Source organism: Peromyscus leucopus, chromosome 12 (assembly GCF_004664715.2).
Source record: "Peromyscus leucopus breed LL Stock chromosome 12, UCI_PerLeu_2.1, whole genome shotgun sequence".
In the NCBI taxonomy this organism is placed as follows: Eukaryota; Metazoa; Chordata; class Mammalia; order Rodentia; family Cricetidae; genus Peromyscus; species Peromyscus leucopus.
The window spans coordinates 37594226-37615868 of NC_051073.1; the positions used below are offsets into that span (position 1 = coordinate 37594226).

Sequence of the window (21643 nt, forward strand, 5' to 3'; positions counted from 1 at the left end):
GCTGGCTTAAACCGTGAACCCAGGGATTAGATCCACCTGTCTCCACCTCCCCTATACCTGTGTTCTTAATATGAGTTCTGGGGGTCAAACTCAGGCCTTCATACTTATATGCAAGCCCCTTTTTAATGAGTTATTTTCCCACCCACTTAATCTTTGTTGAATGTATTGTGTTACCCTGAGAAAGACTATGACCTTTTCCATAACAGCCCCTCAGAATCAGTGGCCTTGTATCCTCATCATTCATTGACTGTTTCTAACCTTTTAATCTTTTTATTCATTTTCTTTACACCTTCAATACACCCATCCTGTATGTTTCTTCTGCTCCTGTACTTATACATGATACTCATCATTCACAGTCCAAAATAAGCTATAACCCTCTTTGCAAGTCCTCAAACCATAGCTGTTCTTAAGAGAAGCATTATTGACATGGATGGAATGCTCTAAGTGTTTCATTTGCATTCATCTCCTATTTTTCTGTGAGTTCAAGATAATACAATATACCTCTTTGAATCTCACAGCAACCTAGTAGTATATGTGGCAACTATTTAGAAAATACTTGCTTATTTAATCTATTGATGTAACTAGAGCTGAAACAAAACTCATTTTTACACATTTACATTTTCATCAATATAGCTTGTATAATTCTGTATCCTATATAAGTTATTATAATTGTGTTCAGTATGGGTTTTTTCTCAATGTTGAAACAATATTGCTTTCTAATTGTCATAAAACCCAGATATATGACTTCAGAGAGCAAATAAACCACAAAACTTGGTAGATTCTCTGAACAAAGCTGGTATTAGGCCCATAGATTGGGGCAGAGAAGAGGAACAGGGAATTTTAGGTAATGATTGTTTTCCTCTACATTTACATTATCACCTCACATTCTGCTGGACATAATTCTGCAGCAGATCGGGGATGTCTCTTTACAGAGCTTCCTCAAAGTAGCACATGGAAATGCAGTCTATTATTCATTATAAACAATCAGGTCTATTGTTTAATACAGAGTAAAGAAAAAGCGTTTTTAAGTAAAGATTGCAAACTTGAAAGACATGTTTTAGATTCTTTTCTAAATGACAGCAAGGTAATTTGGATTTTTTGACATAGAAGTATTTGGTTTAAACAAATGATTTCTGCTTTGTTTTTAAGGTGAATTTGGGGAAGTCTGCAGTGGGCGTTTGAAGACACCAGGGAAAAGGGAGATCCCAGTGGCCATTAAAACACTGAAGGGTGGTCATGTGGACCGACAAAGAAGAGATTTTCTGAGAGAAGCTAGCATCATGGGTCAGTTTGACCACCCAAACATCATTCGCCTAGAAGGTGTTGTCACCAAAAGTAAGTTCCTGATTTTCCTCACTGCTTCTCACATACTGCTTTTAGTTTTTATTAACTCATAATAACAGATTCATAGTTGTGAAGACAACAACTTCATTCAGATTCTGTCTTTGACATCACTTCTCAGTGTCCTGCCACAAGGTCGTGACATTATCAGAGTTGGCATAGGTAAACTCAGAGCTTTGAAATTGCATTACCTTTAAACTTTGCTCATTTAACTTAGCATAATGACTCAGGAGGAAAGGATTATATCTTTTCTAAATGTCAATATTAATAGAATACTGACCATCAATATTTGATTCATTAAAGTAAAACACTACTGCTTAGAAATACATTTCATAGACAAATGTAGAATGCTTTATTGTAGAATAAAACATTTCCACGAAAAAATTCTATAAGGAAGTCAACTCTATTAATAACATTATTAATAAATTATAATCATTTATATAAAGTAAAAAGATACAATCCTGATGTTACAAAAATAATGGAATCAAGGTCATTCTTTTGAAAGAATGACTATAAAATCCAAAATTATTTCTATACTTTAAGAAATTGGCTGCATATATTTGAACAATGATAAAGGCATAAAATGTAACATTATTTCTCCATTTTTATTCACTAATGAATTAAACATAAAACCCAACACAGACTGCCATTAAATTTTTCATGAAAATTATTTAGATATTTGCAAATATTATTTTTATTTACAGAATTAAAATTTCCTTCACAACCACCAAAGACAGGAGTGGGGTCTGGAGAGATGGCTAAGTAGTTAAGAGCAGTACCTATTTTGTAGACAACCTGGGCTAGGTTTTCAGAACCTGCTGCCAAGTCACAACTATATGTAATTATAGTTCCAGTGGATCTGATGATCTCTTCATGCCACCAGAGGCTTTTGTAGATAAGTGGTGCATATAAACTCATGCAAACACACACGCGCACACACACACACACACACACACACACACACACACACACGTTAGATAAATAAATACATTTTAAAAGCAGAGAATCAAGATACTTTAGTCAACAGCCTCATCAAAAGTGTTAGGTGGCACTGAATGATAGGCTTGTGAGTGGACCATCTCAGACATTATAATCCTACTGAAGTCCCAGCCTACTCAGCTACCTGCAGCTATGGCCATTTGTGAGACAAAGAAGCCAAATCAGTTCAATCTAGTGTACCCAATAACCAATGAAAGGGGTTTTATTTAATAATTTTATATTTTTATTAATTCTTTAAGAAGTTCATACAATATATTTTGATTATATATATATATAATATATATATATATATATATATATATATATATCTTCCCACTCCTTGCTCTAACTACTCCAAGATCTACTCCAAGTTAGTGTCCTTTCATTTTTTATCAATATTCCATTGTGTTAAAATTGTGCTGCCCATATACTTCAGGTATGGGACCATCCACTGGTGTATTGTAATGTACCAGGGGCCTCATCCATAAAGAAAAGTGACTCTTCCCCTCCTAAAAAATCTAATTGTCCATAGCTCCTCAGGAAGGGGTATAGACTTGTGAGTTCCTTTCCCTTTCATACTTGAAAACTGATTGGCTTAATCTTGTTCAAGTCTTGTGCAGACAAACACATTTGCTGTGAGTTTGTAAGTTCAGCTCTCCTATTAGATACAGAAAGCACTGTTTCACTGTGGTCCTCCCTGACCTCTGGCTCTTATCATCTTTCCACGCCCCCTTCTGTCATGGGCTCTGAGCCTTGTGAGAAGGAGAAGTGAAATCTAGATGACCTCCTCCAATAACACTTATTCTCTCACTTTGAACCACCATCCACTAAAGATAAAGAGGTAAAGATACCTCTCTGATGAAGTTCAGGAGCTATACTGATCTATGGATAGAGAGATACAAATATGCCCATGTGCACTAGTGGTGCAAATGTTATGAATGTAACCAACTGCTTTCTAGTTGGATTTAAGTCCTGCTTCACAGGAAAAAAATCACATGCTTGAAACTATAAATCTGACTAAGAATCCATGGTGTGGGTCCTTAGTTCTTCATCCCAAGAGACCCTAGGGATGAACCTGCTACAATTATCCTGTTAAACGTACATAGTATCCAACTGCCTGATAAATTCATGTAAAATTGTTGTTTCAAGCCATTAAATTTCAAATTCATTCTTTCACAGCAATAAATGGCCTAACTAATGAATCATTATTGGAATTCTGTTCTTGCTTGTTAAGATTTGAAGCACATGGGATAAATTATCTATCCTGAACTTTCTTTCATGTCTGTAAAACAAGACTAAATTAATCTAAATATCATTGATTGGAGCACCTCAGTTCCTTTTTCTTCAAGACTGCAAAGGATTTCTATACAAATTAAATTTATACATGTATACATGTATACTGTATTTAGCATCATCTGCTGACTTCCTGTTATTGGCTTCACCATTTCAAATTATTCCTTTGTTTTCATATTTTTATTTATATCTCAGGCAAAATTTAATTTCAAGATGATTACATACTAAGTTTGATGCCAAAGTTCTCTTGGAAGGGTTTACATATAGAACATCTAGAAATAGGTGACCAGGAATAAACTCAAAGATTGGAAAGTAAGAGATCTTTTTCTTCCTTTAATAGATCAAATCACATGTCTTTTCATTCAGTATTATGATATCATTCATATATTATCATATATTATGTATATTTAAATTAAAATCTATAAAAAGGAAGGCTCTATGGCTCTACAAAAATGGAGAAATTAATTCTATATTTTAAGTCAAATAAATAGGTTTACTAAGATCATCAGTGGTATTTTATGCTGTCAGATTGAATGTTTATTTCACATAAGCACTCAAATAACCAACACAGAGATTATATCTATTAGAATCTTATCTGAAAACCAGATAGGTGACCTCCATTTAGACAAATTTGTGTGAATCACATACCAGTATTACAGTCTGAGTCTTCTGAAAAAAATGAGGAAAAGATAGTCTCATATCCGTTACAAGAAATCGACTGAGAAAAGATAGCTTCAGTACACTCTTGATGACAATCAGCACTATAGTTTTAACTGGCAAGAGTGAGCCCCATAGGGGAGTATTGAGGTGCTGCAGGGTACATAGTGGGGATGAGAGAAAAGCAATTCCCGAAATACTCAGTGAGCCTGTTTATACTGTTATCAGCTTGAGTCAAGTGCTATGGGATTGTTAGAAGAAAAGCAATAAATAAATGAATACCTCATTCCCATAAATACATGGTAATTGTTCCAAGATTGCCCTTAAGTACCTAAGAGATAGCTAGCAATTAATGTTCCCTAAAGACAGCCCCACTGCATAAAAGATGATACTGATGAAGATAATGATGCAGTACGAGGGCCTGATTGTAGGCTTTCCTGGGGTCTGGGAAACAAACACATTGACTCTCCATTAAAAGTGACATAAGATTATAGATTTAAAAAAAAAAAAAACTTTAGAACAGTCTTCCATAAGTTTTTACTTAATATGAGTATGTTTTTTGTCATAGAGCCTTTTCTCTTAGAAACATGTATTGTACAGTTCTTTGAATCACTTCTGCTCCTTCATATGTGCACATATATCTGCTTTTATTTAAACTTGAAAGTTAAATGATTAAAAACTGCATTATACAAAAGAATTATATCTGATAGTAGTTGAGCCTATTTATATGATACACATAACAACTTTATTAGACTGATAAACTACATCTAATGGAAAAAGAGATGAATCAGTTATAGCCATATGCTCAACACATACTATTTCTCCAGGAAGCAAATGGAGGCCATCAGTTGGAGGGCAGACTTGTAATCATTAGTAGCATAGGTACTCACAATTTGTAACTGATAGTTATCAATGACATTAGCTACATCACCAAGAGGCAAAATGCTACCTTTCTATGAGAAGATAAGAATTGTAGCTTAGTGATGAAGAAATATAGTGCAGTCACTGTGAGACAAACAACTTTGTCTATCTTTCAGCTAAGTAAAAAGCACATTTACAAGTACTAACCATATTGCCTAAATACAAACTCAGTAAAGTGGAATTGAAGTCATTTTCACAAGCAAACAAATTCTCAAAGATAATTCCATGTCCTCCTAAGACATTCTTTAAAGAGTCCATGGCTCAATACTGAAACTATAACAGAATCTTTTAGAGTTGCTCAAATCCTGTGTATGTTCATAAATATTATAAATTACTCCCAGAGAGTTTTTGTGTCAGATTCTCTGACCCTGAACAAGGTCTCAGTAGATAGCTTCTGTGGGCCACCACAAGTAAGACAAGTAAGAAAAAAATGGTGAGAAAATAAATTAATCAATATATATTTTAAGGAATAAATTTAAGATCCATTTTCAAGATTTGAGTGAGATATTTTAGTTACTACATGATTATATAGTAGATGAGGAAGAACGGCGGTGCATTCAAATGGCTTCTAATCTTATTATCCCTGTAAGAAAGAGAATGGACAGGGAAATCAGGAAGGAGAACAGATTTAAGGAGAAAATAGCAGTTTCTGGTTTGAACATGACCGAATTTAACTAAAGACGTCCAGGAAGTCCTTGAAACCTGGCGAGAAGCTTGGACCACAGATTCAAATGAGAAGTTGTTTAACAGACAGGTGGTGGTGGTTAGTAGCTGATGTAGGGAAGGTGATATTCACTGGAGAGAACTGCATTAAAAGGCACACAGGTTGGAGCTGGAGAGATGGCTCAGCAGTTAAGAGCACTGACTGCTCTTCCAGAGGAGCTGGGTTCAGTTCCCAGCATCCACATGGCAGCTCACAACTATTTGTAATCCCAGGATCCAGCATTCTTACACAGACACACATGCAAAAAAAAAAAAAAAAAAATACCAATGCACATAAACTAAATAAATTATAAATAAGAAGAGGCACATGTGTATGAAATTCTCAAGAAATACATTTAATCAATAAAAAAGATAGAAAGAAATGTACTAGAAGAAAAGGTAAAACAGAAAAGCAGCCTGCAACAGAAAAGGTAGATCTTTAAGAGCGAGAGAGATCCCTAGAATAAGACGAGCTGGGAAGCCAACTACAATAAGGACCAAGAAGCATCCTTTGGCAAAAGCAATCAGAAAAATATACTTCATTCAGCTCACTGTTATTGGAAGAGCCAGGCAGCAAAACATTTGAGGCTTTCTAACACTACAAACTGACTGGCCTCTTTGAAAATAGAGTCAAGGCTGCTGGTAACTAAAATTCAAAATGTTTAACATTCATTAAAGCATTTACTCACTCAAGTAATATTAATTAAATTCCAAGCTACATGATGCCAGTCACTTTCCCAAGTCATAGATTTTCAGCATTGACTAGGAAAGGTCAAATCCTATCCTCCTGGGTCAGAAACTCCTGTGGTTTCATTCCTCTGAAATCAAGCATTCATTTTGAATGACAAAGGCATTTCCAATTCACTCTTATTTCTCCTGTTTCTCTTCCTCTTACTGAATCCTGAAGAAGAGGGGATAAAATACTAATGTGATCTCAGCCAAGTACTCAGGCAGATACCTGTGATAAGAAGACGGTGGTCTCTAGAGCATGCTTTCTCTGGAGTTTCTGCCTTTCTTTGCTTTGATGGTGAAGGATATGAGTGTGTCCACCAAAATGGTTGGTAGAGGACTGGTGTTAGTATTTACAATAAATTCTGAGAAGATGTTGGAAGCAAACTGACCCTTAGACCCCAGCTGGTATCACTGGGGTCTAAGGAAACTAGAGATGATGACAGCCTGCTTCCTGGCTGTCTAGAAAGGAAAGAAGAGTGTGGGTGTGGAGAACATATGACCCAGGGTAAAGGAGCATAAGAATGGCAGCAGAAAAGAGAAAAGAGGGTGAATTTCCTGGATTTTCTTCTCCTACTAGCCTTAAGCATTTACTCTGCTGTTGCTGAAATAGTGATGAATTGTTTCTGTATGATTTCAGGGGACTCAAGGGATTTGTAGAACATTTACTACAAAGTATTTGTTCTTGGAATTATAACATATACATACAGCTAAACCAGATAGTGAATGTGACTGTAGCAAATGATTACACGATGGCCTAGCCTGTGGCCCTGTAGTCAGACTCTTCAAGTATGGCTGGGGTTAATTGGGAAGTTGGAATAACCGGCACATTTCCCTGTTGCCAGAGTCAACTCTCTCTTTATAAGAGAATAAATATCTTTCTGTATTCAAGGGAAATGTGTTCTTGTCCCTTCAGTGTTTAAAGTTTCCTGAGATCATTCATTTAAATCACTTCCACAGATCTACCTCTCAGCTGTTCCCCACCTCCCCTGGTTCTCTGCATCCCTAACCCTGCTAATGATGGAGTAGATGGTCATAAGTATTAACAGCTTTCTGAAAGAAACCTAATAATGAGTTGTTGAGTATGAAAGTAACACTGTAAACCGCAGGAGCTAAGAGAGAAAAGAGACTACAAATAAAATTGTATTTATACAAAATATTTCCTTTAAGAACGAAGTCATCGAACACTGTATATACTCACTCATAAGTGGATATTAGTTGTAAAGCAAAGGAGAAACATGCCACATACAACCCACAGACCCAGAGAAGCTAAGTAACAAAAAAGGCTCAAGCTCATGGCCGGGATCAGGGGACGGGGGAATGCATGAATCTCATTCCAAAGGGGAAATAGAATGGGCATTGCCAGTGGACAGGGGAAGGGGTCTGGATGGAGACATGGGCATGGAAACAGGAAGGATCAGGTGCAAGGAGGATAGAAGGAGAGAATACTAGGAAAGACAGTTGGAATCAGAGGCATCTCTGGGATGAGCTAGAAACCTAGTGCAATGGAAACTCCCAGGAATCTATGAGAATGATCCTAGCTAAAACTCCTAGCAATGAGAGATATGGAGCATGAACTGGCCATCTCCTATAGCCAGGCAGGACTTCTAGTGGAGGGACACCAACCCAGCCACACAATTGACCTACAATTTGTCCTGTCTATAAGATGTGCTGGGGTAAAGGTGGCACAGAAATTGTGGGAATGACCAACCAATGACTGATCAAGATGAAGACCCTATCATTATCAGCCCATATCTGACAATGCCTGGAGGGCCAGGACCCAGAGTCTGGACACCCAGATACCTAGGATAGACCCAAACAAAAAAAGTCAATGAAATAATTCCTAAAGATACTCTACTATATTCATAGACTGGTGCCTAACCTAACTGTCATCAGAGAGGGACTTCACTTAGCAACTAGTCGAAATAGATGCTGAGACCCACAGCCAAACATTAGGTGGAGCTGGGGGAAGCCTGCAGAAGGGGAGGAAGGATTGTAGAAGCCAAAGAGATGAAGGACACCAAAAGAAAACCCACAGAATCAACTAATCTGGGCTCACAGGGCTCACAGAGACCTGTCAGCTAGGGAGCCTGTATGGGACTGACCTAGTCCTTCTGCATACAGGTTACAGTTATGTACCTTGGTCTTCTTGTGGGAATCCTAACAGTGGGAGTAGAGGCTGTCTCTGACTCTGTTGCTTTTGGAATATGTTCTTCCTAACAGATTGCCTCCTCTGGCCTTAATAGGAGAGAAGGTGCCTAGTCTCACTAAAACTTGATATACCATGGCTGGCTGTTATTCATAGACATCCTGCCCTTTTCTGAAAAGAAATGGAGGAGAAGGAGAACCAGCCAGCTGAAGGAGAGGGCACTTCAGTCATGATTAAGAAGCCTTCCTGAAATTCCTAACCGCCTTATGTTGAGTTGGTAACACTACAAAACTCTCCGTTATTGAAATCATCAATAACTGTGGAGCCTCCCATATGAAATTTCTATTTTCAAAATTATCTTTGGAATTGATGATAGAAATTTAACATAGTCTTTGTTTATTGTGTGGGATTTGGGAAAGGGCTCAGGATTGAGCCCTGAGCTGAATGTATTTTAATGCTGGTTAATGCTGTTGCTCTTGTCATTATTGGAGCATGTTGCTGTAACTTTTCCTCCCAATATAATTTCAGACTTAGAGAAGATATAATGAAAAGATAGACTTCTTATACAACTTTCAGCCAGTCCCTCTGATAACTGGAAGATTAATGTCAAAACCAAGAAACAACTCAGGTGTGGTAGCACACACTTGTAGTCCCTCTCTTGGAAGCTGAACCAGAAGTTTCACTCCTTTGAGTCCAGGCTGGGCAATATACCAAGATCTTCTAAGCAAGAAAGAGAGGGGGAAAGACGGAAGGAAGGCAGAGAGATGGGAGAGTCAGTGTGTAGTCCTTACTGTGGAGTCTCATTCCGATTATCAACCTTTACAGAGCTGCCTCCTGCTTCTGCTCTATTATCAGTTCCATGCTCCCACGTACTATTAACACTCCCATCTTCTTAGTCTCTGCTCATCTGTGGGAGTTCTTCAGTCTTCTTTGTTTTTGACCTTGACAATTGTCCATGAATACTGATTGGCTTGTTTTCTGGATGTCTTCCATATTAGTGTCTGTAGTTCTCATGACTATATGGCACTTCTCTCTGTGTCCCTCTGTTGGCAAGAACATTGCAGGGTGGATATACCTTCTGAGTGCAGTGCATGGCAATGGGATGATGCCCCCCAGGCACCTCATTCTTTAGGATGCAAACTTCTACACTACGGCACTGAAAAGTGAATTTTTTCCTTTTTTGAAGATAGTGTGTATTTGAAGGACAGATCATTTAGACTGAAAATATTCTCAATTTTTTAAGTAGTTTTAACATCAATTAATAGACACTGTCTGCAACAATTATTTCAGTTGTATTATGAAGTTAACTTCTCTGTTTCTATTTTCTGCCTGTATTTGTTAATCAGAACCCTTCTTTAGGGCAGAACAGTTTCAAAATGTTGTGTAATAGAATAATACAACATGTAGCCTTCCTGGTCTAGCTTCATTCTCTTAACAGGTTGCTTTTGAAATCCATTCATGGTCCTAGTAGATTGCTGTTCCTGTTTGTTTTACATGCAGTACTAGAAGGCATCTAAGATGTTTACAGTTTAGGTGGCCATTTATAAAATTTCTGTCAACATTTAAGCACAAGTTTCTAGGAGAAGATACATTTACATCTAGCTTGGGTAAATACTTAGATGTGGGATGATTGAACCATATGAAAAATATATATTTAATCTCATGAGAAACTGCCAAACAGTTATTTGCATGAGTATCACATTCTTCGTGTCCACTAGTGATTATGATCATGGCAGGTCTTGATACCATTGGCAGTTCTTAATTCTGTCACTTAAACAAATAAAGTTAGCTGTTCCAGTGAATTTCCAGGGCAGTCTTATTGGCGTTTTCCTAGTGAATCTGTGCATCACTTATACATCTATTTTGCTCTCCATATTTCTCCTTTGATGAGACATTTTAGTTTCCTACTTTTTTTAATTGTAATTTTTAGATTGCATTTAATTTTTTTCAACATAAAATACTTTGTCAATAATTTTAGAGTGTTTTTCTTTTCTAGTTAGAAGTTCCTCTTTTTATTCTATTAGCATCTTCTGCAGAGAAGGCTTTAATCTAATTTTGATAAAATACAGTTTTTTAAATGGATTATACTTATGGTACAGTAAATAGTATCTCTTCAGCTAATCTAAGGAAGGGTTCTAATAAACAAAACCACTATACTCACCCTTGGTTCTTGCTGTCTTTAAGCAGCTTTATGCTAAGCCCCTCCAGCACACGAGTTGCTCTTCTGAACTCACAGCAACCAAATGCCTCTGTAACAGATTCACAGGACTTGTGATGACCCTGGTAGTCAAACCTTAAACTTAGCGTGCTTCATACTTCCATCTATCTTCTTGGCCTTAACTTTCTTTTGTGACCCACCTCAATTGCCTCTTCTCTCCCAAATCTGCAATAGGACCCCCAATATATAGTTTATATTTATTTTTGCACAGAGGTTATCCTGTAGCAGAATAAGCGTCACAGATGTCTTGACCTATAAATAAAAGGTGCATTTTATCTGCCCTGATGCCTACAACATTGCTAAAGACGCAATAGAGATTGCGTGTATAAGGAGCCTGATTTTTTTTTTTTTTTTAGGATGTCAAGCTCAGTTCTTATCTGTAACTCTGTCTAGTGTCAGCCACATTTGTGTAAAACTGGTAGCTTTCCTCATGATTGTGTTTGTCTGGTCTTAGGCACTTTCTCCTATCTCTCAACAATCATCATATTGGGGTATTTTTCTCCTCTAAAATTTTATACTACATGCTAGTTGTTAGGGTACATGGCTTTTCTACAGAACCAAGTTGATAATATGACTAAATGGCTACTTCACATATAGAAATATTAAATATTCCCAAGCATTACCTGGTCTGTGTCTCACGGAGATGTGTAAATGATAATCTCAGCACTCATTCTGAACGTGGGCATGGATCTATAAGTACAGTGTTGGGCTTTCTGGCCTGAGATATAACCGTAGGGGCACTTGAGTCCACTCTAGGTTGAGATAAAGCAGCAGAATGGTATGAATGGACTGACATTTTTATGAAGTTACATCAATTACCATGAAAGCATTTTTTCATTGTTCACTTATCACAAATGTCAAACAAAGGCATTAGTGATATTTTTCTCCATTTCATTAGATGTGATGACTATTTCAAGATTCGTAGTGGTGAAGTTAATATATTGGCCTTACCCCCTGAACATTAATAAGCATGATTCTTTTGAAATAAGTTCAGTTTTCATTTTTGACATGGCCATAGATTATATGAGAAATGCTGTTGTATTTGCTACAGCAATCCATACGTCCAGCAGGCTATTGCTCCTCTGTGGCTTTGTCACGATTTCACGTACCCGATGCCTGAACCATTTCATTACACTAAAATGAAAGGATCCAGAAATGCCACCATTAGCTATTGCCTCTTAATATAGACTTTATACTGTGGTGAGAAATCCCAGAACATCCCCTGGGAAAGAAAGGCTAAGCGAGAAGTCTAAGGCTGCTGGAGGGAGTAAGCATAAGACAATTTAAATACAGAAAGACTCAGTGGTGAGGGTAGTGGATGTCTTAGCTTGTTCAAAAAAAAAAAAAATGAATACAGTCCCCTTAAGAGGGATGTGAAATTAATAGAGTTATTGCTTAAATGTTACTAAGCAAGTTTTGTGAAACAAACCGAAGCTTTGCTGCTTTCAGATCTAACATTCCAAAGGAGCCTGCTAGAGTCAAGCAGGATTCCCAGTCACAAAGGACAGGACGGGCAATGTGCTCAGAAATGATTTCATAGGAACTGGCCCAGGCAGGAAAAGGGTGTGCTATGTTAATTAAATGATAAATGTCTTAATTAAACAACCACATGTATACTTAAAATTACCATTTCATAATATAAAAAATTTAGACTTCTTCTAGCTAAAATAATTCTACTCGGGTTTTTTTTGGTGCATCCTAGAGTTTGGCAGGAAGAGAAGTCTGCATTGTAAGGGGCTGCACCCTTCAGTTTGTAACCAAATGGGCCTGGTCTTTTTTTCTAATTAATAAAGAAGGAATCAGCCAGGAAAGGGGAGAGGATAAAATGTTGGTGGAGAAGCTGGTGTGAATGGAATGAACATCCATTTTAATCAAATTTGAGTTCCTTAAATGATTTATCAATAGTCTTGTTAGGAATTTGATGGAATGAGGCATATGATTTTGCATGTGTTAAGATGTGTCCTTCACAGTAGGAAAAGATAGCCCTCTTGACAAAGAAATACAATATATTATAAAGAGAAATTCTAAGAAAAGACACAGTGCACTTTAGTCTTGATAGAGGTAGGGATAGAAAACAAAACTATTTTAGAAGTTAATCTTAGGGGCTAGAACTAGAGGTATGTATTTAATAGTAAATATTAGTTTTGTAGTTTCTGAACTTTTTCCTTAAGCAATTGCTCACTGATAGAGAAATAATATTATGCCTTTAGAGATACTGTTTTCTGATCTTTAAAAGCTGTAGCTAGCTTGTTTGTTTAATATCTGATAGCTTCCTTTCTTCCCTGGTCCAGTTTTGACTGTAAAACATGGCTCACGTTGGTCAGGTTAGATTCAGCTAGCAAACAGATTAGAAAACCTGCTATGTCTACTTTATGACTGGCATGCTTTAATGAAATCTTTGCAATTGCCTCACTACATGTCATCCTTGTCTTGATTTTACTGTTGATCCACCACTGCCTATTTTTCCCTCTCTCCCGGAATGATCCTTAAAAAGAATTTTGCAAAGCACCTAGGAAAAAAAATGAGCAAACAACCAAACAAAAGTCTACTTTAAACAGTTAACTTCTTGAATAACTATTTACTCCTTGCCTTATTATAGTGTACAATTCTGTTTCACATGCAATGCTTTTTAACTTTTATTTAATATTCACACATGCATATAATGTGTTTGGATCAACTCCACCCCCATTTCCTCCCCTCCAATTTCTCTCTTACCTGCACTATCACCTCCCCCAACTTCATGTACTTTCTACCTCTTTATTTTTAAATACCCACTAAGTCCATTTGGAGTTGTATGCATATACATGGATTCAAGAACATGGATAGTCTCTCAGGGCCTGTATCCCGGAAGAAGCTGATACTCCTTGCCAGTAGCCATCAGTTACTAATGGTCTCTCAAATGGGAGTGAGATTACATGAATCCCGCCATCATTCACTGTGGTGGTAATCTAATTGTACTGAAATATTATTTTGATTGTATGTTAATAAATAAAGTTGTCTGGGGGTCAGAGCTATTAGAGCCATAGCAAGAGTGTGGCGGTGGTGGCGGCACGCCTTTAATCCCATAGGATCTCTGTGTGTTCAGGGATACAGTCAGCATTGGAGACATATACCTTTAAGACCTAGGGGGCTGTACATTCAGACAGTGACGAGGCAGTCATGTGTTTGGGTTTACAACCAATGAGAAGGCAGAACAACATACTATAAAAAAAACGAACCGACAGGAAGTAGGTCTCTTTTCACGAAGCTGGGACAGCAGGAGGAAGGGTGAGATTTTAGCTCTGAGCTCTGACCTCTCGGCTTTCTCTTTTACATTGTTTCTGTGTTTCTTATTTAATAAGACGGTTGGTTACATCTACAATTCACGATGGGGTTTAGGCTGAATTGATCTGCCTTATACATTCACTCACAGCCTCTGTGACTTCATGTGTGCAACTGGGCTGTCATGTCCTGCAAATATTGTTTTTGTTGGAGATTTCTACCCCTCTGGCTCTTAAAATCTTTCCCTTCTTTCGTGGTGATTCCTGAGCCCTAGTGCTAAGGACTGTTTTTATAGGTGTTCGACTTAAAGCTTATAACTCCAAAATCTCTATTTTCTGTACATTGATGGGTTGTGGGTTTTAATATTAATTGTCATCCACTATAAGAAGAAGATTCTCTGATGAGGGTTGAGAGATGTACTAATCTATAGGTATAAAGGTAAAAAATTAGAAGGCAATTTATTACTCTGTCCTCCTATCAAAATGATAGTGGTAGGTTCTCCCCTAGGGCCTATCACCTAACTTGTTACAGGTTTTTGGCTTAGTTAATGCTATCAAGCATGGGTTTCATCTTGTGGAGCATGCTTTAAGAATAATTGGAAAGTGATTGGTTACTGCCATAATATTCTGCCACATTGTACCAATAGGCAAATCTTTCCATTCTACTCACTATTGTAGCTGCCAGGGCTCATGGGTGGAAAAGACCAGCATTAATAAAATCTTCTGCCATTAGGAAAGTTAGCCACTATGGATGAAACTTTCAGATTAGTGCAAGCTTGATTTCTCCATGTCCTCTGATTCAGGTATGTTGTGTCTTCAGCAATAGGGTCTTACCACAAATATCTATGTGTTAAAATAAAGCAATGCCAATAGCCTATAATATTGGTGGAATGGTCTAGGGGAATCCCACTAACCAACAGTTAGAAAAGAAGTAACCCGGGCTGGAGAGATGGCTCAGAGGTTAAGAGCACTGCTTGCTCTTCCAAAGGTCCTGAGTTCAATTCCCAGCAACCACATGGTGGCTCACAACCATCTGTAATGAGATCTGGTGCCCTCTTCTGGCCTGTGGGGATATGTATAGACAGAACAATGTATACATAATAAATAAATAAATCTTTAAAAAAAAAAAAGAAAAGAAGTAACCCATTCCTGTCACTAGAATTGTTATTTGATAACTTGTGATGTCTGAAGGAAGCATTGTTCATCGTTATACGGTAATACCATTTAAATCCATTTTATATGTATTTGTTTTAGGAAGCTTCAACAGTAGCACATTTCCTTATGGAGATAATCCATTTCCATACTCCAAACTCATTTCCTCACAGGAAATATCATATCTTAATACATTTATTAATACACTGTTTTTAAAGAATATGGGATAATACCAAAAGATTGTCTTAATAAACATAGCAAAGAAAGCATAGTGGTGTAGAAGAAGAATAAAAAATGATGTCAATATGAATTTTATTCAAGGGAAGTACACTGACACACAGCTGGTGAAATCTAAGGTTATTTTCTGTTAATAGGGGAAATGAAGTACAACTCATATTCAATATGACCAGTTTTAGAAGGCTTCCCCTAGTGTTCAGCATTTATTTCTGATTTAAAAGTAAAATAGGCAAGGGCTCTGTATTATTTCATACCCACATGCACAGATGTAAAAATAGTTTTCAAGGTGGCATTCTAGCCACACTTCAGATCTGGGTGTGATACTCACAGCTGATATTTTTGCTCTTTATACTTTTGAAAATACTAGCTTTAACAAAGAGAAAAGAAAAAGTTTAAGGCGATTATCAGGAAAACAAATTATCGTCTTCATACAAATTTAGTATTGAAAATCAAAATTATAATCTCAATGATTTCCTGTTCCCTCTTTGAGTCATGAACTTTCATAAAGACCTGTTATTTTGCAAATTAGAGTTCTTATTTTACCTCTTTACATCCAACAATAGTGATATGCTGGGCACAGTTGTCTTTCATTTTGCCTAGCTACCTTAATCCATTTTCTAGGACCTCTAACTTCATGTACTTTACTAAAAGTGGATTTTCTAGCCCTTGTTTCTCAAACATTATTTATAAAATGAGTTCATACTCTATTGACATCTTTGCATTCATAAGGTAGACTAGCTGCAAGATTCTTATGTCATGCTCTTCATGTTTTATATTAAATTATGATGATATATAAATTGGAGAGTATATGACCTTTGTCTATTCCTTATAATTTTTTATCTAAATGGATATGATTTTTCACTGAGAAACATTGATCAAAAAAGTCATCTCTTTTTGACGATTTATAAGTATGGAAACTTTTGATCACTATTTATACATTCCAAGTATTTTTATCTTCTTATTTTATAATTTTTAGTTAATTAAATTTTTTCATTTATTTTACACAATGACTGCAGCTTTCCCTCCCCTCTCCTCCCAACACCACACTGAATCCACCCCTCTTCCACCTCTGTTGAGAAAGGGGTAGGCCTCCCATGGGTGCCAACAAAGCATGCCATATCAAGTTGAGATAGGACTAAGCTCTGCTTTTTGGAATACTTTATCTTTGGTCAAGTAAACATGTTTCATTTCATGTAAAAAAAATATGCAACTTATACTTGTGGCTGAAAGATGATCAGACTCTGATTATATGATGGTTTTGAGTCTTTCATGTAAAAAAAAATATGCAACTTATACTTGTGGCTGAAAGATGATCAGACTCTGATTATATGATGGTTTTGAGTCTTCCCTTTTCTAGGAGCTAGAGTCTCTCTGCCATCTTCTCACTGTCTGGGGGCTTTCCCTCCATCTCCTGGATCCCAGTACCTTCTTAAGGTCTCATAGCTGTGCTCTGGGCATGTGGATGGGAACCCAACTAAAGTTAAAGGAGCCCTTCTCCTATCCCCAGGGGTGTGTGTGTGTGTGTGTGTGTGTGTGTGTGTGTGTGTGTGTGTATGAGAGAGAGAGATGTAGTGGGTAGCTGTGCCAGCTTTGACCTGGAAGTACTACCCCACTGAGGCTTCAAGTAACTGTCACAGCTACAAGGCGGGGCTGAGACAGGATCCCTTAAGACCTGAGATCCGGATGTGCCAGCTCTCTTGGTTCCTGGATCCTGAACGCTGAAGGTAGACCAAGCAGAGTTCTCCAGAGAACACCGAAGGACTGCACTACACCTTTCCCAGACCCTATAGCCTATCCCTTTACTTGTAAGTTACCCCACAAAATAAACCTCCCTTTTAACTACGTAGAGTTGCCTTAATACTTCCACCAATAGAGGGAGCCTCTTATGATGTAACTATGGCTGGCTGTAATTCATTATGTAGCCCTACTATTTTATATTTAAAATACAGAATACTAAATAAAGTCACTTGCCATAGTGATTTAGTTATAAATTAAAAATAAGCTATATACCCAATGTAACAATGTGTGATCCATTACATATATTTTTCTCCATGTTCTATGACTTAAGTGTATGGAAACTCTCAGACATTAGTGCCTATTTTTCTCTTGTATCTGATTATATCCTGAGTGCATGGGATTTTTTTGCCCCATTCTCCATATTTCCTTTATTCTCACCTTTGCCTCCACCATGTACACAGATGTTTCTGTTTTAATCACTCATGTGGACAAGGAAATACTAATATAATTCAGAAGAAAATGGGAAGTAAAGTAATGCCTTCAAAGGTCTAGAATAGGGGCTGGAAGGACAGTTCAACAGTTCAAAGCATGAGCTGCTCTTGCAGAGGACCTGGGTTCAGTTCCTTGTACCCACATCAGAATTTCAAAACCATCAGTAACTCCAGTTCCTGGGGATCTGATGCACTCTTCTGGCCTCCTTGGGCATCAGGTACAAGCATGGTATACATATATTTAGGCAAACATTCATACACAGAAAATAAAAAAGTTTAAAAATATAAAAATATTTTTTACTTGACTCCCAAATCTCAGCCTGGTACTTGATTGTGGATCTCTGCATCTGCTTTCATCACTTACTGGATGAAAGCTCTATGATGACAGTTAGGGTAGTCACCAATCTGATTACCAGGGTAGATTAGTTCAGGCCCCCTCCCCACTATTTCTAGTAGTCTAATCTCGAGTCGTCCTTGTGGGAATTTTCCTGGCACCAGGTTTCTCCCTTACCCCATAATGTCTCCCTCTATCAAGATATTTCATTCATTGCTCTCCCACTCTGTCCCTCCCCCAGCTCAACCATCCATTTCCCTCATGTCCTCATTCCCCATCCTCTCCCCTCTATTGCCCCCTTCATCCCCAGTTTACTCATGGGGATCTCCTCTGTTTCCCCTTCCCAAGTGATCCGTACATCCCTCTTAGGGTCCTCCTAGCTTCTCTGGAGCTGTAAGTTGTAGTCTGATAACCCTCTGCTTTATATCTAATATCCACTTGTGAGTGAGTATATACCATGTTTGCCTTTCTGAGTCTGGGTTACCTCACCCAGGATGATATTTTCTGAGCTCTGGGAGTCCAGTCAAAGAGAGGGACTAAGAATTATATGAGCAAGGGGGATCAAGATCATGACTGGAAAATCTACAGGGACAACTGAACTAAGCTCTTAGGAACTCAGGAACTTTAGACCAACAGCTGTGGAACCTGCATGGGACCAGAACTGACCCTTGCATACAGGAAACAGTTGTATAGCTGGGTCTGTTTAAGGGGCCCCTGGCAGTGTAATCAGGATCTGTCCCTGGTGCATGAGCTGGCTTTCTGGATTCCATTACCTCAACTGAATACACCAGGCTTAGCTGTCCCCCCACCATGGGAGAACTTACCCTTTTGGAATAGAGGATGAGAGGTGGGGGGATGAGAGGATCTATGGTTGGTATATAAAATTAATTTTAAAATTTTTAAAAATAAATTTTAATAGTATACTAAAATATATCTGGACTTCAAAATTTTCAGGAAGCAGTGCAACTTTTCAATATATAGGTCATGTGTATGTAACCTTTGATGTAGGTTAAATAAACATATCATGATAATTGGGGTCAGAGAGGTAGCTCAGCAGTTAAAGGGCAGGTTGCTCTTACAGAAGACCCAGGTTCAATCCCCAGTGCCCACACAGTGGCTCACAACTGTCTGTGACTCCAGTTCTAAGAATTCAATGCCCTCTTGTGGCATCCTCAGGCATCAGGTATGCCTACAGTACACAGACATACAAGCAGGCAAAACACTCATACACATAAATAAAAATAAGTAAATCTTTTTAAAAACTTTAAATATCATTGTACATGCTCTTCATAGTCTTAAAAAGAATATCAAAAGTTATATTGCAGATAAACCAACACATAAGAACTTAAACAATTTAAAATAAAATTAAAACTTTCTGAATTGCTTAATAGTCTATTAAAGGTAACTTGTAGAAATTGGTAGTAAGTGAACCAATATGTGAGGCAAGCACACAGTTAATTTAGAGACATTAGAAATATTAGGAATACAGAGTCTATCTTGAATTAATGCACAGCATGCAAGAGGATGAATGTTGCACTTTAAAGACTTCAATGTAAATAACATGATACTAATAAAAGAATGGTTGATGGCAAACAAATTAAAACCAGTATTACCATTACTTCTTAGTACATATCATCAGCATTACAAAACGTGTGTACCCATTAATAAAGGCATGCTAAAATCTTCACTTTCCTCCCAAAATTACAATAAAATGACAGTGGCCATGAATACATAAGAATATATGTGAATTAATATTGACAATAAATGAGAAAAACCTCTGGAGGTTTTGATGAATATGTGCAAATGGAAATTGCATGGCTCTGAGTGGATGAGCCAGAAAAGGCGGGGGGCATGTATTTCAAAGAATACACGAGGAAAATTGTTGGCATTGACCCACTTTAAACAAAGAAGTTCTGCATCAACTGACAAAATAGAGCCAGTAAAGTCCTCAGAAGCCAGAGGGAGGAAAGGAGGGCATTGGCAACAAACCCTTGTTCTCCATACTCTCTCTTAGCACTTCCTTGCATGCACAGCCACTAGAAGTGATAGCATATTCCTATAAGCTGAATGGGGAAGTGGTCCATCTAAAGAAGTAGAGAAAGAGCCCAGGAAAGCAATAGAACTAATAGAGATGCTCCCATTCAAATGTAAAGCTCTCTTGTCTTTTGCAAGGAGACGAATGAGCAGATTTGCCTATTCATCACTGAAGTTAAGACTGTCAGTCAACAATTTATGGGCACCTTTCTCATTCAAGGAAACAGCTGTTCAGATGGAGAAGGATGGACAGCCAGGATTTAAAAGCATAAAGAAGAATCAAGGGAGGGAGTGGGGGAATACTCATCAATGGTCACAAAACTGTACAAGAAACAAAAATGGAAGTCTGTCTGCTGTTTTCTAGTTCTGTTTGAGCTGGGGATGGTACAGTATATGCAGTAGCAGCACCCTGAGACACAAGCAGGACAGCGTTCACTATTAAGTTTGAGGCTAGCAACTTAAAATAGTAATTTGAAAACACACATACACACACACACAGAGGGGGGATCTATTCAAGGATCTTAGAGAGAATAAAAGATACCACATCCATTCAGTAAGACTATTCTGTCATTTAAAAATAAAATTCTAAACTATCTAGAGTGAGGGTCAAATACCTAACCCAAAAATTATTGAGGTATACAAGGAGTCAGAAATTCCTCCTTCAGACTGGAGAGATGTTTAACAGCACTCGCTGCCCTACCAAAGGACAGGGGTTCAGTTTTTAACAGTTTTCACTGCTCTTTCAGAGGACTGGGTTTGGATTCACACATCTGATATAGTGACTTACAAACATCTGTAACTTCAGGTTCATGGAAATCTGATGCCCTCTTCTGGCCTCTGTGGGCACTGCATTCACATGCTACACACACCTTCAAGCAAAGCTCCATGGAATCTGTAAAAGTAACCCTAGCAAAGACTCCTACTAATGGGGGACTCAGAACCTGAACAGCCATCTTCTGTAACCGGACAAGGCCTCAGTGGAGGGATTGGAACACTAACCTAGCCACAAAACCTTTGACCTACAGTTTGTCCTGCCTGCAGAGTGTTCTGGGACCAGAGCCTAGCAGGATCCTCATCAGGGACCCTAGAGACTTCATCCAGCAACTGACCAGAACAGACACAGAGTCTTGTAGCATGAATCTTAACAGATCTTACTAATAAAAATCAAACGCGGAGCTGGGTATTGGGGTGAATGCTGGAAGATCAGAGAAGCAGAACAAGCCACAGCTTCCTCACCTCATCAATTCCTCAGGTGATCCTGTTTCCTCAGACTGGATGCCTTGTTGTTGGAGGGCTTCTCTCCAGGTTCCCCAAGCCCCGCAGTCCCACAATCCACTTATAAAATAATCACTCAGACGCTTATATCATTTATAAACTGTATGGCCGTGGCAGGCTTCTTGTTAACTGTTC

The 21643-nt window shown here is 37.9% G+C and overlaps 1 protein-coding gene across 1 annotated transcript in view; it reads left to right on the plus strand.

The window, feature by feature from the left end:
- Epha6 (EPH receptor A6) overlaps nt 1-21643 on the plus strand; it is a 951985-nt gene that overhangs the window by 706885 nt on the left and 223457 nt on the right. Inside the window, 1 exon segment of the mRNA XM_028879452.2 lies at nt 1150-1335. Coding sequence (XP_028735285.1) covers nt 1150-1335 — 186 coding nt within the window.